Source organism: Lemur catta, chromosome 17 (assembly GCF_020740605.2).
Source record: "Lemur catta isolate mLemCat1 chromosome 17, mLemCat1.pri, whole genome shotgun sequence".
Classification (NCBI taxonomy): domain Eukaryota; kingdom Metazoa; phylum Chordata; class Mammalia; order Primates; family Lemuridae; genus Lemur; species Lemur catta.
In genome coordinates, this window is record NC_059144.1 from 21,219,150 (window position 1) to 21,236,748 (window position 17,599).

Here is a 17,599-nt window from a genome sequence, read left to right on the forward strand (position 1 = left end):
TCATATGGAGTGCACAACCTAGACCCCTCGCATGCTAGTTTACAGTAGGGTTCGCACTCCCATGAGAATCTAACGTCGCTGCTGATCTGACAGCAGGTGGAGCAGCTGTAAATACAGAAGCTTCATTTACCGCCTGCTGCTCCCTCCTGCTGTGCAGCCCGGTTCCTAACAGGCCACAGACTGGTATCGGTCCACGGCTGGGAGTTTGGGGACCACAGATTGAGACAGTCATTAAAGTCAAGGGCCAGGAAGGACACAGAGTGTGTAGAGAAGTCTAAGGACTGATCCCTGGGGCACTCCTACATTTAAAGTTTTGAGGAAGGATGAGGAACCAGCAAAGGAGACCGAGAAGGAGCAGGCAGTGAGATGACAGGAAAAGCACTCAAGGGCGGGACCCCAGCAGCCAACTGCAGGGAGGGATCCTCTCCGCCAAATGCGACTGACAACGGGTCAAGTCAGTTGAGAACCGACCACGGGAGTGACCGTGGAAACCACGGATGACCTTGGCAGGAACAAAGTGGGTGAAGTGGTGGGGGCCAAAGTCTGGTTCGAGTGGGTTCAAGAGAGAATGGGAGAAGAGCAATCAGAGCCCGAGAGTATAGACCTGGCTGTCCAATGTGGGGGCCACTGCACACAGGTGGCTGCTGAACACCTGAAATGTGGCTGGGGCAAACTGAGATGCACTTTAAGTGTAAAAGAAACACTGCATTGCAAAGACCTAAGATGAAAAAGAATACAAAATATATCAATATTTATGTTGATCGCATATTCCAATGACAATATTCTAGATACATTGGGTTAAATAAAATATATTAAAATTAATTTCACCTGTTTCTTTTTTACTTTTTCATCCTGGTTACTAGAACATGTGGCTTGCCTTGTATTTCTATTGGATGGCGCCGGTACAGACAATTTTTGTTGAGAAATTTTGTTATAAAGGGAAGCAGAGAACTGGCGCCACTCACCAGAGGTCCCTACCTCAGTGATTACCCAGCTTTTTCTGTTCGTGAACCGTTTTATCTGGGCAGATATCCCCGCATCACAGAGCCTCCGCATACCTCTTATCGGAATCTGTGAACTTTCTGGGCTGATTGAACTTCCTGGGGTTCTGTATTGCGATTTGGGTAGTGGTTGTACCAGTGTGGTTACCTATAAAAATTCATTGAGTTGTTCGCTTAAGATCTGTGCATTTTGCTGTCCGTAAATGAAACCTAAAAAACCGACAACTGTGAACAGTCTGGAAGATGGCGTGTCTGTTTTGATTGAAAGTGCAAAAAGAATCAAGGCGTCTTAGAGTTGTGGGACTCGGAGAAGAACAACCCTGCCCGCTTTGTTTTCCAGCCCGGGACGCGGCCACCAGGGAAGGGATGTGCCCCATCCAAGTCCCGAGGGCCTGGCATCCAAGCCTGCAGTCTCCCGGCACCAGAACGGTACAGCCAGTTCCTTGCAGGGTTTGCACCACCTGCTCTCCCCGGGAGCCCCAAGAACAAATGTGAAGCGTGGGAAACGCTCTGCAAGGGGCCGGCTGGCTCTGCTGAGGAGCTGCTGAGAACAATGGGGAACAAAAGCCCCTCCAGAAGAGAAGGCTGGCCATTGAGGGCAGGCGTCCACTTCAGGCGCGAGGGAGGCAGGCCGGGGACCTGCCAAGCAGGAGAACAAAGGGGGCGGCTGCTGAATGGGAGAGACGCCTGGCCTGCCCGAGACCCCTCCTTCCTCCTGGACCCACCTGCTCATCTCGTCCCTTTGCTCGTCCCAACAAAAGCAAAATCCGAGAGGTCTCTCCACTTCCAATTAGTTTTTCAAATCAAATAATGACCGCTGGAACCTGCTGCTACTTGTGGGTTTCGAGGTGAATGCAATTACAGAGGGAAACACCATCATAGGAACAGCTCCGGTGCTCTGTCACCATTAACTGCGACACTAATGGCGCCTTAAAAGACTTCACCCCTCCCCACAGAGGTGCTGGGAGCTTCCCACTGCCATGAGGGTCATACTTAAGACTGAGTGCTATATTTTTTTTTCCCCAAAGAAATGCTCTCATCAGTGGGGGACTTGTTGCTTTTAATGACAATCCTTTCTGTTTGCACTAACTTGAAGTTCACAAAGAGGCTTTCCATTTGTTACTTCATTTGCTTTCCACAACCACCCTCTGGAAGAAGGCCAGGCCAGGCTCCTTGGCCAGGCCTCCCAGGGAGGTCAGATGACTTGCCCTAGGGTCATACAGCTGGGAGGCAGCAGGGCTGGGGATTGCTGGGGGGGGGACAGAGGGAGGTGCCCTGTTGCCCTGTTGCTTTAGGGCTCCAGGCCCCTCAAGAAATGCCGGGAGGAAATGAGGGAGCTGAGGAATCAAATGACCTAAGCTAACAGGCAACGTGGACCTGGTACAAACCGTGTACCAGGCTCCTCCTAACAACACCTGGGAAATAACGACCACAATATCTACACTAATCGGAGCAAACACGGATGAGACGCTAAGTGTCAGGCGCTATGGTATTTGTGCTGGGTGTGACCTCATTTAATCCTTACAGAGCCCTCAGAGGTATTAGCCCCATTTTCACTGATGGGCAGCTAAGGCCCAGAGAGGGAAGGAAAGTTACATAAGGACACACAGCTAATTGTGGAATTCAAAGCAGTTGCGTTTGACTCTAAAACTCACGTGCTTTGTGCCTCTCAGAGAAGGCCAGGTCTAGGCACTAGTGCAGTGAATAATCTGAGTGACAAATTCAGCAGGTTTCATAAATTATAGGAGACAGGACTGCTGGTCCATTCCTGGGCTCCCCAGACCGACTAAGCTACAGCAACCAGATTCTTCCACTGCAGCCTTGCTCCAGACGGACGGCACGGACAGCACCTGCCTGTGCCGTACCCCAACAGAAAACTCAAGTTGGCCGGTGTGGTGGCACATGTCCCAGCTACTCGGAAGGCTGAAGCAGGAAGATTCTCGAGCCTAGGAGTTTGAGGTAAGCCTGGGCAACAAGCAAGATCCCATCTCTAAAAAAATCTCAGGTTGCTTAAAATTTGGTATTGGTCCTAAAAAGTATTATCCCCTTCATCACAGCCCTTAAAAGCTGAATTTGTTCTGGCTCCTCCTACCTCAGCCGAGGATGTTCTCCTTCTTGCTAATGGTTGAAATATATCAAATATGCCAAACTCTGGCCTCAGAGCCGTTGCATGTGCTGTTGATTCCCTGCCCAGAGAGCACCTCCCTGGCTCCGCATACGCACTTCTCATTCTCCAGGTCTCAGCTTGGCCTTCCCAGCCCCTCTAGGTAAAAACTGCTTCCTTGGAAGCCTTCCTCACCTTTGCAGTCACTCTGCTCCAGTCTCCCTTCTGTCTGCTTCCAGGCTGTAAGCGGGCAGAGGGCAGGGACAGGTCCCTCTTGCTCACTGCCATAGCTCGGGACACAGCACAGAGCCGGGCACGCAGCTGTGTGTGCTGTGCTCTGTTCTCCCGCTCCCCTCTGCAGGCCAGCCCTGAACCAGGCTCAGTTCCCCTTAGCTTTGCCAGCCCCTTCTCCAAAAAGCTGTTTCCTGACTCCCTTCCCTCCAGCCACTGGCTGCCCCTTGTTCCCGGGAACCACGATGCCCAGCACCCTTTGTGCTGCCGCCCTACTATGTGAGTGGATTAGTGCCCTTACAGAAGGGCTCCAGGGGACTAGCTAGCCCCTTTTTGCCCCTCTGCCCCTTCTGCCCTGTGAGAACACAGAGACAGTGCCATCTACGAGGAACCGGCCCTTGCCAGATATCCAATTTGCCCGCACCTTGATCTTGGACTTCCTAGCCCCTAGAACTGTGAGAAATAAATTTCTATTATTTATAAATCACTGAGTTTGTGGTGTTTTGTTATAGTAGCAGGAACAGACTAAGACAGTTAGCTCTAAGACAATCCCGTCCCTTCCCCATTACATGCTGTGGCCAAGCTTTCAAGGCAAGAGCCTTTAGCAGAGGTCTCGCTGCTACACCAAGAGGGGCCTTTGGATACCAACAGAGTTCCTGTGCAGACAGCCGGTGCTCAGTGCTGGAGAAGAAGAAAGGAAGCTGGCTTTTCTAGGCAGTTCTCCATCCTGTTAGGAAAGGGGCAAGAAGGACCATGTATGAAGGCCATCTCCGTCAACAGCATTTCCCAACTGAGTTCTCATGTTACATACCCAAGGATCCCAAAAGTACTAGAATAAGCTCTCAACAAGGCCTTTGTTCCTATTATCATTCTCTTTATTTCAAAACAGATTAATTACAGATTTCAACTTTTCAAATGCAACATCTGGGTAAGTTAGGAATAGCCACAGCACCTTGCTAGGGCACCATGCCAAAGAAAGGGACAATCTGGGCTCACGGGTATCTGCTCTGTGTTGGGGAAATTGAAAAACAACAAGCAAAAGGATAACCACAATCTCCACTTTTCTTTTTAAATAAAGCTTGTTTAATTTCTCTTCTCACACTGTGAATTATTCTTGACTCCTTTTCTCAACATTCATTTCAGTTTTCAGAATTTCCATCCTTCTCCTGGAACTAATGTGCTGTTCTGAAAGAGAATGGAGACAAACACAAAATTACTGAAGGTTCCACTTCACTGTTATAGTTCCTAACTGGTGACAAGAGTGAGACCAAGGTACTCTCCCACTATAAGATCCCATTTAAAAGGGAATAATCATTTAACTATTGATTCTACTTATTTACTCCCCATCTCATTTTACAAAAGAATGTGAGACAGCTTGTTCAAAACTACAGTTGATGCCCACTTACATATACACAATGAAACAAACTGGATGGCAGCTAAGTAAGAAAGTGGTACGTGAGCACCTAAGCAGATGCGGTAATTCCGGGCACACCTCTCACAGTGCAAGGCCAAAAAGAGAGCATAAATTTGAACTAGATGAACAGAAGAAAATGTGAAGAATGCTCATCTTCAATCTCTCAGACTCCAGATCTGCCAGCCAACGTGTGGCCCTTATGTAGCTTGAAGACAACATCCTGCCCATTCGCTACAGAAACCTGCACCACACCCCTGCCACGTGACTGTTCTTGCCACGTCAGACCCTCCATCTAAACTAACACAAAAGGACTCTCAAAAATGGGATTCAACTAACAGAAAACCTTTAAAGGGGATAGAAACTTCTCTGTCTCTTTATTCCCTCTTTCCCCTTGTCTGCCATTCCCTAGACTCTAAGTGATGGGGAAACACAAAGAACGAAAATGACAATCTAGACACTGTGTGTGTGGGGGTAACAGCAGCTAGTAACTGAATCAGGCAGGCTCCGGCAAGCCAGGGTGGGGGTGCTGACACACACACCACCCTGTAGCAGGCAGCTCTGCCCAGTGGTGAGGACTAAGGTGATGAGAATGCAGTCTTACAGAATGGCAGGCTCCAAACCAATTAATAAAACAGTTCCAAGGGACATGCACAGGCATGGAACTGACGCTGAGGGCCAGAGTGTGTGCTCCTAATTCCTTGCCAACACTCAGAGGTTCCTAGGTACGCTAAAGCGTGTGCATTCATAAATGTTCATGCAAAAAGGACAGCATGAGTATGAAATAAGAACAGCTGAAGGCTGGTGGCCCACAACCCTCTATCCTGGCTGAAAAGTTATGCCCTACATGATGTCTGCTCAAATCAACGTCTGTCCTCAGATCAAGAGCATTTAACCACCAGGGATTCCCCTACAAAATACTAGGTCTCAACCTCAGACAGTACCAAATGTCTAAATAATCAAGTAACTTTCCCCTCTCTCAAGCAATATGATTTGGGGGTACCAGGGTGGGGGTAGACTCTTTAAAAATCAAGAAAAAGAAAATCAATCCAGAGTAAAGAATTAAAGAACTCAACATGTAGCAGAAAGGACTAGTTCTGAAAGCAAATCTCAGACAGAGCAATTTAAGATAAAACTAAATGTGTATGGCCAGGGAATGAGGGAGGGAGAAGCGACCGACTATAAGAGGGGGACAGGAGAACTTTTTGGAGGGTTGGGATAGTCTATATCTTGATTGAGATGGTGGTTACACAACTATTTAAGTTTTTCAAGATTCACAGAATTGTACACTAAAATGGGTGAATTTTACCATATATAAATTAAACTTCAGTTAAACCTGAAAAAACAAAACAAAAACCAAATGCAGTTCCTTTCTGAGCCAAGGACTAGGTGACCCAGCTTATGTGCACACAGCAGCGGAAAGGCTCTAAATTCTATGCTTTTGTTGATCTCCCCTATTTTCAGAGGATTAAAAATTAGATGGCTTTGTTGCTTTGGCAGGGAAAGCCATTAAGAGGGAACATGACGTGAAAATTCAAATACCTCCCTCCCTTTGTTGGGCTAAGGCAGGGGTCAGCAAACTCTGCCACACAGGCCAAATCCAGCCCACTACCTGTGTGGATAAATAAGGTTTTACTGGAACACAGTCATCCCCATTTGTTTCGTTAATACATAGTGTATGGCTGCTTTCATGTGACAGTGACAGAGTTGTGTAGTTCTGCCCAGAGACTGTATGGCCAGCAAAGCCTAAAATACTACCTGGCTCTTTACAGAAAACTTTTGCTGGCCCCTGGTCTAGTGGAACAGATCAATGAAGCATCAGACAATCAGACACTCTCTCTCTTTCCCTCCTGTCACCTTGCATCCATTTCTATCCCCATCCTAGGACTAACATGTGGAAGGAGAATGAGTGGTACTTCACTTAACATTTTGGTCACAAGGTGGGCAGCCCTGAACCCTACCCTAAGTGCTAGGAAGCTGGATTCTGATGCTGGCTTTGCTCTGTGGCCACCAGTCCTTCATAATTTAGAGTCTCAACAAACCACACCATTTGGCCCCAACTAAACATTAGTGTTACAGAAGGCCTAGAAACAGTGACAAGGTGTGCCAGGATTTGCCATGCAACTACCACTTAATGAATTTTGGACTTGTCTTATCCTCAACTCAGCTCTCCTATAAACAAAGAGAGAGGGGTGTAGTCTGCAAATGAATACCCCATGGGATATGAGGGATGAAATCTTATATAGTCAAAGCCAGGCCAAATCTGCCCCGTTGCTAAGTTACCCCGTCAGCTGGGCTAACTCAGGAAGCCTTTGCCCTGGTCCAGTCACAACCTCACCCAGCAAGTTGGAAAATGGCCCCAGAATTCAGCTTTGGCTTACGGAGAGGTGGGGAGGAATGAGTGGGCTGAAAACTGGAAAGATAACTGACATGCATGAGGTGGGCAAGATGGGAAAGGGACCCTGCTTCTGGGATGAGTCCGCCCTTCATCTTTACCGTAGTGTCCTATATTTTGCCAATCTACTGCTCTGCTCTGCAGCGATCCTGCCAAAGGAAAGAGGGTTTGAGAATCAAGAAAGGACAGTGAGAGGAGAAATAAGCTGAGGAAAGAAATGACAAACACCCAACCAGAGCTTCCAGTAGGGTCACTGATTTTCCCAGGGCAGAGTTCATTCTAGGACTCACAAAGAAGACAACAGAAGAGTGGGCTTTAAGCTCTTAAGTGGGATATGTGAGTAGGGGGAGGGAGGAGTCACCCATCCTTTTGGGATTCTGATAAAAACCATGGCCTCTTTCCCCAGAAAATGCATACAACTTTAGGATTCCAGATTAGGAACTCCAGCCATGCAGGATCTAAACCAAATGGTTTCTACCTGACTCTCCCCTTGATTTTGTTTTTTTCCGAGTGGGCAACTTCCAGAAAAGAGAGAACTCAGAGCACAGCCATTTGGCTCCCTGGGGACCCAAGGCAGTTGCTGGAAGGGAACAGAGCTCTGCTTTGCAAAAACAGCTGAGTCCCAGCTCCTTCTCAGCCGGCAAGAAAAGGCTGCTGGAGGGCAGAAAACCAACCAGCTGCCACTGCTGGTGCCATGGGGAGCTCCGGTGGGACCTGAATTCCTACAGGGAAGCCAGGGAGCATGTCCGTGTCACGTCTCCACAGAGAAGTGCTCAAAAAGCTCACAATGGAGACTCCGGCAGAGATGAGGCGTTTGCTTCTCCTACTCATTAATGGTCTCCTTGAAAAAGCCTCTCTCTGATCTGACCAACCTAATTGACAGCCATGCCAGAGGGCACGCTATTGAGTTACATTCTTCCAGCAAAAGTCCTGGACAGAAAAAAACAGGGCACGTCTGAAAATGATTTCTTCCAAAGGTGAAAGCAATTCTGACCTTTTCTTACCGGCCTTTGTGTGGTTGAAATCACCCAGGTTCTAATAAAATTAAATCAATGAGAAACACCTATGTGACATTTAAATTTGCCTCCAATTCAGTTTCAAAAGTCAAGCTGCCATCATGTCAAGGTCTGACCGTTTGTACGACTCCGAGGCTGTCTGGTTCCCGGGGAAGCAGTACAGGCTGCCGAGCACCCGCTCCCTGCTGGGAGCCCCTGCGAAACCTGCAGCAGCTTCTACAGGAAAGAACAAGACTCACGATTCGAGGACAAGCTCCTGGAGCTGTCAGGGGTTACAGAGAGCAACTCTCCGGGGCATGGGAGGAGGGCAGGGCAGAGAGGAGAATTTTTTACACAGCCAGAAAATTAACACTCTTCTGCCACACATTCTGATCCATTTTAATCTTCATAGAGAAGTTATTTTCCTCTCTCATTCTAACGTGCAGGAAAATAAATTACTGTGGTTTTACTACATTTAAAGCTAATCACTAAGGCCCTCTTCTGGAGAATACGAATCATTTTGCCACATACTCTCCTTCACAGAGCTGATGCAAATATTTCTAACCCTACTCCGGATCCATGGCCCAGCCCCAGCCTTACCTCTTGACTGCCTGCTGGGCCAGCATCCGATTGCCAGCCAGAAATGTCACACTGCCCAAGATGGCCAGGTACTTCAGGGTCTGGAACATATTGAGCTGAGTCCAGTAGACATACATGAGCCCCAGCATAGCTGTAAGAAGAGGTGTCATGATATCCAATTAAATGAAACAGTGACAATTCCCTGAGGTCGAGGAGAGTTAGGAGCAGGAACTGCAAGATCATGAAAAGGCCTGTATTTCTACACCAGCTTGTTTTATTCCTTTTATCTGATCCAAAAAGTAGGTAATTCAATATACTTGCCTCTCAGCCATAGCTACCAAAAAATCCAGAGGTAAAAAAAAAAAATCAGGCTTCAGCTACTTTCATTCCATTTCCTGCTAATATCTATTTCTCTGCTTCTCTGATGACGTTTTTATTTTGTTTAAAACTTTACTCTCATGTTATATTTGGGATTTTATTTTTCAAATTCTTAATAAAAATACATAGGATATAAATAAATGAAGTTTCTTTTTTATTAAAAAAAAATTATAAGCTGGGTATGGTGGCTAGTGCCTATAATCCCAGCTACTTGTAAAGCTGAGGAGGGAGGATGGCTTGAGGTCAGGAGTTTGAGACCAGCCTGGGCAACACAGCAAGACCCCATCTCTAATAAAACATAAATAAACAAAAGATTAGCCAGGTGTGGTGAAACGTGTACCTACAGCCCTAGCTACTGGGGAGGCTGAGGTGGGAGGATCACTTGAGCCCAGGAGTTCAAGGCTGCAGTGAGCTATGATCACATCATTGCATTCCAGACTGGGTGACAGAGCAAGACACCATCTCAAAAAAAAAAAAAAAAAATTAAGGATAATTTGCCATTTGGGAGCAAGGAGGACTGAGGAAGGTTTAGTGAAAAGAGCTCAGAGCTGAGCACTGAGCGCCCTGGGTTCTGGTCCAGGCTCTGCTGTGACCAGCCACTTAATTTCCCTGAGCCCAAATTCTCTCACCTGTCAAACAGGATCATAATTCCTGCCCCAATCACCCCCAACAGGGTTGTGATGAGAATCAAATGAGGCAACAATCACAAAAAGCATACTGGCAAGAAAAGCCATGGCTCTAAGCAGATTTATATTCAGGTTTTGCTCTCGGTCTGACCCGGGAGGGCCACGATTCACGGCCAGTAACTGAGCTGGAGAGAAAGGTCGTCCTGTCACTTTTGCCCAGAAGGATGACAGGTGAACTACAGTAGGGGTTCTTGACCATTTCCAAGGTCATGGACCACTTTGACAATCTGATCAAAGTAGTAACTCTCCCTTTCCCCAGAAAAATAGACACATAATTGCCTAGAATTTCAAGGGATTCATCTATGCACCCCTATGAGAATCTGCATACTGTGGGTGCATAGACAGTGACTCCTGAGAGAGGCAAAGAAGTTTAAAAATATTGATGTCTCCGTGAAGTGCGAGGCACCACCGATCCAACAGTGTCAAAAGTCTTGGTAATATTGAACTGACGTATGAACGCACTATCTCATGTTTAGGTTGTTTAGGTCCTAAGTTCTCGAGAGAACAATGCAGGACAGCATGTCTGACTGTGGAAAGGAGTGTTTTCTGTTACTGTCCACACAGAGCCGCTGGCAAATATGAAGATCGATATGGTAGGGAAAGATAACCTTTGGAAACTGCATTAATGCTCTTCATCCGGGAAGATGGCTCGATGTAAAGATACGATAAGTGAGTAATCTCTGGAAATGAACAGGGCTATTAAATGAGGGTAAATGGCCTGCCAGCAGCAGCCTAGTACAATGAAGCCCAGTCTAATGACAGCTGTTCTAAGCTGATGGACCAAACAGGTTTATCATCATATTAACTGTCCTAAAAGGCCAGGAGGAAGAGGGAAATGTTATGCTATTAAGTCATTATAGTTAATAGGTTGTGGGTCTACTTAACAGGCCTTTTGCGTGGGCAGGCGAAATGTCAGAGGAGGTTAAATGGAATTAGCAGCCTGGGGCACTTACCAGCATGTCCCAGGTGAAATATAATCGTGCTAGGAGCAAAAGTGAAGTTGGAGACATTGGCACCAATCCGGATCCACTGAGTGATGGGGAAAAATAAATTAAAAAGACATTAGAACTTAAAAGGGAGGCAACACACGTCATGCCAATGCTAATCCAATCAACGGCCCCAAGGGCTTAGAAAGTCATGCATAGTGGAAGGACAGGGGGAATTCTTCCAAGTGACAACCACCGTATTACAAGCCCTCAGGAAAAATTGTTCCCTTTTCTTCTTTACAAAAGCACCTGAGCACCTAAGCTTGGGTAACTCAAACCTGAACATCATTTTTAATGATGGCAAAACTTTCTATTTTAAAATAGGTGGAAACATGAAGCCAAAAGGTCAGAAACTGCACTTACGATGAAGTAACTGACACTCCCACCAGGTTCTCTAGGAATTGGTAAGAGAAACCTGCTGGCAGCTGGTAGGACGATGTTCTTGCTGTGGCTCCCATGCCTTTTGAAATTCTGATCACTCAAATATGAGAACAGGTGCCCATACCCTAGGTATGGTTTCCGAAAGCTTGTGGCATGTCTTCCTGGTTTAGATTAACCAATAATTCTTTTATTAAAATCAATGAATTAATTAGGAACACAGAAAACTTTCTACAAGGTCTAAAGCTTTTTTTCTCAAAACTCCCTCAACTTTGAAGATATACATATATGTCTACAATTTTAAAAGAGAAACAAAGAAAAAAAATTAATTGGTTAAAAAAAAATTCAAACAGTACAGAAAAGTAGAAAAGGTAAAAGTTTCCTTCCTGTACACTCTCCAAAAATGTCCTCTCCTCAGAGATGACCGACACTAATCCACACTGCCTTTCAAAGCTTTTTATAGAGGATCATACTAAATATACTACAAATATGGCAAGTATTTATCGCTTTCTTCGTGCAATAAATACTTCTTGGCAATCACCATATCAGCATATAAATCAATCCATTCTTTGAAGAAGCTGCATATTAGTCCGCTGTATGGCTGTCCATAACTTATTTAACACTTGCTTTTATGAAGACTGCGTTGTTTCCAGTTTTATGTTCCAAACAGTGCTGACAAGCATAGCCTCTGTACTGCATTTTTTTATAGCTGTCAGCATTGGATCTTGCTTTGCTCACACTTGGTCTCCTCTGAATACTCCTATGGAGCATCACAGTCCCTCCACTTTTGTCATTTTAGTTGCTACTAGGTACTTTCTCATGCCCCCTTGTCAATGGGTCAATTTGTTTGGCCGCTTCCCCATACTGGGGAAGTTTGGTCATTCTAAAATCTCTTGACCATCAGTTCAGGTCACAGCTGCTGGACCTCTCTGGAGATGTGCTGAGGCTGGAGCACAGAGGCTCCTTTGGAAGGGCTACATCTGCCGACTCCGGCACAGGACACACGCTGCTGCCCATGCTAATTACAACCACTCACCAGAGCAAACAGCAGGAGTAATGGTGCGAGGACCAGGGCGGTGAATGTATTTGACACCACCGTGGGGGGCCTCTTCTCAGGCTCACGGAACAGGTGCTGCCAAAAGAAGACACACCAAGAAGACTTAAGAATGTGCCCTGCCCAGCAGGGGCTGCCATATATACCAGGGACCAAAGCATCAATGATGGTCACCAAGGGGAAATGCTACCCAGAGGCAAAAACCTATTGGCAACAAGTGGCCACTTGGCCTTTTTTTGCCTCTTCTCGATGCTGGCTTCTGATCCCAAAGGTCTCCCTTCCAAAAACACTATATCAGTCCCAGCTCATTGCTTGGCCAACCCTTTTGTCCCCTCAAAGACCCGCTGCCATTTAGAAGTTGGAGAGTGCAACCCATCAAGTGGCATTAGGCTAGTGTCAAAGACAGTGCCCAGGTATAGGGATGGCTTGTGTGACACACCCGAGGCAGGACTCTGGACTTCATAATGCATCTGCATTCCCAGGTGGCACTGGCATATGTTGCTGCCTCACTTAAGTTAGCCAACTGGTGGTAACCTCAGTCCCTTTAAAAATATAACAGAGGCCTCACTGCAGATTTTAACCACAACTCACTGTTCTCTCCCCTAGCCAGGACTCTAAGGAAGCCCTACACAAACTTTCTCCCTCATTTACTCTGCCTGATTTCCAGAGTTAAAGCAGAAGGCTGGGCAAGCATCCCACCAATATTTCTTTGTTTTGTTTTTTCTCCTGAGCAATTCTACACCAATTCTCTTTGGGAAGCTCAGCTAGCAGAAGTAGCAATGGACTGGGAGTCCAGAGCCCTCCATTTAGGCCCAAACTGATATGCATGGCTGTACAACCAGGGCAAATCACTTTCTCACTCTGTCTCAGCTTCCACCTGGAAAACTGGGGGTGGGGAGGGCAATCACCACCCTATTAGGCTTGTAAAGACACTCTAAAGACCAAATGAAATAGGACACTTGACTATGCTTTGGAAGCTGTAACACACTTATGCAAATCAAGCTTTCTTTTTAAAGATTTTTTCCTCTAGTGTTATCAACTCGTGGCTGTCTCTTCTGCTTGCTAATGCCCGGTGCCATGATGAGGCAGCCTCATTTGAGCCTCCTGTTCCTATATTTTCACCTCTGTGCTCCTTTGCTGCCACTGACGTTAAAGGATTTCTAACACCGTAGCAGTTGCCGCCACCTACTCCATACTATATGGATTAGTCAGCACCCTTCATGGTCGCAGTTGTACCTTCTAGTATTTAACTGCACTTTACATTCTTAAATTCTTAATGCTCTATCAACATCAAGAGGAATTTTAAAATTCCTGCTTTAAAATTACTGCTCTACCCTTTCGGCTCTTGTCTTTTTTTTATAGTGAAATGAAAGCAGGTAATCTGCTTATAACACTTGGACATTAGATTAATTCATATGTAGGTTTCCATGTATGATCATTTCTCGTGATTGCAGAAAGTCAATTCACTGAGTGGATTCACCTCAGTTTCCTTAACCAGTACCTAAATTATTTAGCTATTATTGCATTTATTTTGTAAAGGGCTTTACGAACATTTCAAAGCTTTTCTTTCCTCATCTATGACCTACTTTGATCCTTACAGCAGTCCTGTGAGCTAGGCAGGCCAGGGCAGGCCTTGCTTATCCAAGGATTTGCCGAAAGAAGTAAGGTCCTGTTCTCCCCATCAGCCCTGATTTATGCAGGAGCAGCGAGATAGATGCTAAACCCATCTGTACTCGTAGCTATCAAGCAGCAGTCTGAAGGCTGAACCTCCCGGATGTCAGGAACAAGACCCAGGTTCTGATTTCCTCTCCAACTCTGCTTTCGGGAAGCTAGTCACTGGACTCTTTGAACCTGTTTGCTCAGCTCAAGGATGGGGCTGCTGTTTGCCCTGCCTAATTTACAGGGTAGTGAGATCAAACTATAGAACATCATATAAACAGGTTAAAGGACCAGAGCCACAGTCCAGGGGGTTTGCTGCCCTTTTTCTTTGTACCCATTTCTCCCCTGTGTTTAGTGGATAAGCCCTTTGGGATATACCTGAATTTCCTGCTTCGGGGTAAAAAGGTTCTGGGACAAGACAGTCGAGGGAGCTTCTTCCTCTGGGAACTTGATGACCACATCAGCCTAAAAAAATAAGGGCAGTCTTTAAAATCACAGGGGCAGAGCAGGGGGCGAAACTGCTCGGCAGGATAACATTCCCTGACTCACATAACTGAGAAAAGCTCCAAGCAGTCCAATCACTTCTGATCCATTAGTTGACAAACTGCGGCAGTAAAAATTTCAAAAACAAAAACAAGTATTTGTTGAAAATGCTTTTCAGAGCAAGAGTTCTAATTTTCTACTGGTATGGCAACCCCCACAGGGCTGCTTAATACAAAAATCCCAGCTGGTACACAAGCTGTTAGAGCTGCAATCAGAAACTGCTTGGTGTCCCTGGGAAGTGTGATTTAGTCACATTTAAAAAAAAAGAAAGAAAGAAATGAGAGTGTGTTCTTGTACAAAAAGTAGCCCAAAGTCCAGGAGAAGAAAAGGAGCCTTGAATACGGCACAAGAGAACACAGCTGTCCCTTTGTCTTGGGAAGGGAGCCAACCGCCATTCAAGGCCTGCAATTTGGCCTCTGCTACCTTTCCAAGCTCATCACCCTCTGCCCTCGACAGGATGCAGGTGCTCCAGGGAAACACAACCACTCACATCTCAATGAAAGCACCTTGAGCTTTTCTGCAGGCCGTTCCCCAATGATCATCCCACAGCACCCAGATACTATTCTGATCAAATCTTGCCACTCTTCAGCCGCTTCTCAAAGGCCATGTCTTTCGAGAAGTTTTCTCTCATCACACCCATCAGAAGAGAGGCACTACACAAATGTTAGCCCTTAGTTAATTAGCATTTTGCACATCCTATGATTCATTATTCTACACCATCCTGAGTTGTCATCAGAATTCAGATCTTGTTCCTCCCATGAGGCTATACCACATCTCAAAAGTCAGGGCCTTATCTTTTATATCTACATACCCCCCACAGTGACTTGCTTGGAATATGAAAGCCTCCTTCCTGTGTAACATCTACAGGAATTCACAGATCACTAGCACTCACAAGGGCAAATTTACACTTCAATCACTCAATCAATACTTATTAAGCACCTACAATGTGCCAAGCCGTGCATGACCCTAGGACTATTTAAGGAAACAGCACACAGTGCCTCGCCTCACAACACTTATTCACTACCTGTGGGAGGTGCAGGCAAGGCCGGGGCGAAGAGCCCTTGCCCCTGAAAAGGAGCCGTCTGTGTCCGTGGTACAGCCACTCTCACCTGGGCCAGGGTGCATTTGGGCACATACCACATTCCAGAGGATTGGGTTCTTCAAAGTGGCATCTCCGATGATTAAGTAGAGAGTGTAGGTGCCAGAGGCAGAGTCAAATTCGATCTTTCTTTCAGAGGTATCCAGTTCAAACTTGTACACGTTCTTGTGATCTGGCTCAGCGACAAACACCACTTCCTGGCCAGTCTTCTGGTTATGGAGTCGGACGAATGTCTACATGGAACAATAATACAACCTTTCATCTGATAATTTCAAAACCCCCCATGGACCCAACATTGACTCTGCCAGGCAGCAGACTGTTAGCTCTTTCCTCACAGTGAGCACTCTGGGACCTGCCAGACCTGCCCAAAAGTGGAAGGAGTGGTCATGCCACCCTCGCTGCTAGCTCCAAGATAACTTTTTGCTGGTACAAGGACAGAAATTTAACTTAGGGGTCCAGCCAATTCTCGACCAGTTGGAGGCTGAATGCCCAGTTTGTGGATGATTTAAGCCCTTTGCAATTGCTGTAATTTCTTTTTCCTGCCAGCCTTTTGGCCACTTTGCTGCCCAATTAACTTCTTCAGCAGAGGGTGAAAAGAAGGGAAATGAGGTGGAACTGTAAAAGGCCCGTTTTCAATTTCCTAGTGCCTGCAGCTAAAGATTTAGTAGAGGAGGCTTGGGTATTGATAGTAAGGCAGGGTTCTAATCGAGCAGACCAGCCCAGCATCACAGAGAGAGCCCCAGCTCTAAAGACAGACAGATGTGGCCCTACTACTTATTAGTTGAGCAGGTTACTTAACCTCCTTGTGCCTTGATTTCTTCATCTTTAAGGCAGAAAGATTAACTTTTACATGAGGTATATCTGTGTGAAGATTTGCAATAATGTATGTAAAGCATTTAATGCAGGGCCTGGTATATACTATGTAGTCAACAAAAGGTAGCTAATATTATTATCAATATGATGGTCCTGAATCTAATCACTTTATCCTCACAATGGCACAAGAAACTAGAGTTTCTGCAGCAAAATTTAATATCCACTCAGAGCTTTTCTAAATGTTTCAAAATAAAGAATTCAACAAAGGCACAGATTGTAAGACATGAGCATTAAATGAGTTGCCATGGTCACACAGCTAGTGCTGGATCTACAGCAAAAATATAAATCTGGTTTGTTATTCTACACCCAAACAACAAAGAACCACCATCAAGTATTTAGGGAAAGGGGCCCAGAGATGCGAAGCATCCCGACTACAGCTATCAGTCTTGGCCAGGAATGGCATTTAGGAGTCCAGGTGCCTGATCTCCCTCCTATCGTAGTCAAGTGCAGGCAGTTGCCAAGCTCATCCACAACATGCCATCTCTGCCTGGGAGGTCTCTAAGCCATGATTTCCAAAACAGAGTCTTGGATGAGACAAGTATTCAGTTAAAGTTGCATTTCCTCACTAACTCTCCCTGCTCTAACCCTAATCCTACCAATTTAGTCTTGTTAATTTCTTTTCTTTGTATTCTTTCTCTCGTGCTATTTGCTTGGCAAATGTCATTCTGGGAAGGAGCTGGGAAACGCTAAGAGGTTGAAATGTTTAAAGGTCAGTTAGCCATGGCTAAGGGCCCTGACCAAGCGGTCTAGAGCTTGGGGGTGGAGGGAAGAGAGAAGAAGACTGTTGGGACTGTGGCCCTACGGGCAGGTGCTCTGGGGCACAAGTGCAGCAGCTGCAGCTATGAGAAAGAGAAAGCAAGAAGGTTCCTAAGTAAATCTGCTCATCTCAGTGGTCTGCCCTGAAGCTGCCTTGAGGCACAAATACAAGTCTGCTGGTTCTTGCTAAAGCATCAATACAGAGCACTTAAACCAAGCCTACTAGGTCCCACATTCTTTCTTGTCTCTCAGCATTCCAAGTATTTATCTAAATTGTCCTTCAGAGAACACTAAAGGCAGGACCAACAGTGGACAAAATCCATAGTAGGTTCTCTGAGGAAAGGGTATATGGTTTGAAAATCTTTTAAATGATAATTTCCATTACTTTATATATGAAAAAAAAAAAGCCTATTGCTGTTATAATACAAAGTAGGCACAAGTTAAAACAGGATATCCTTCAGAGTCCCACAA

At 45.9% G+C, this 17,599-nt stretch overlaps 1 protein-coding gene across 2 annotated transcripts in view; it reads right to left on the reverse strand.

Annotated features, from left to right (window-relative positions):
- Positions 1 to 4,193: 4,193 nt before the first annotated feature.
- The window catches only part of RPN2 (ribophorin II), a 53,305-nt gene continuing 39,899 nt past the window's right edge, over positions 4,194 to 17,599 (reverse strand). Inside the window, exons 12-18 of one of the 2 annotated variants that reach the window (XM_045528625.1) lie at positions 15,538 to 15,732; positions 14,236 to 14,322; positions 12,181 to 12,276; positions 10,734 to 10,809; positions 8,738 to 8,867; positions 7,244 to 7,291; positions 4,194 to 4,521 (exon numbers count right to left, since the gene is read on the reverse strand). In XM_045528625.1, the coding sequence (XP_045384581.1) occupies positions 4,509 to 4,521; positions 7,244 to 7,291; positions 8,738 to 8,867; positions 10,734 to 10,809; positions 12,181 to 12,276; positions 14,236 to 14,322; positions 15,538 to 15,732 (645 nt within the window). In that variant the 3' untranslated portion in view covers positions 4,194 to 4,508. The remainder of the gene's footprint in view (positions 4,522 to 7,243; positions 7,292 to 8,737; positions 8,868 to 10,733; positions 10,810 to 12,180; positions 12,277 to 14,235; positions 14,323 to 15,537; positions 15,733 to 17,599) is intronic. The other variant, XM_045528627.1, reaches the window with a different exon arrangement.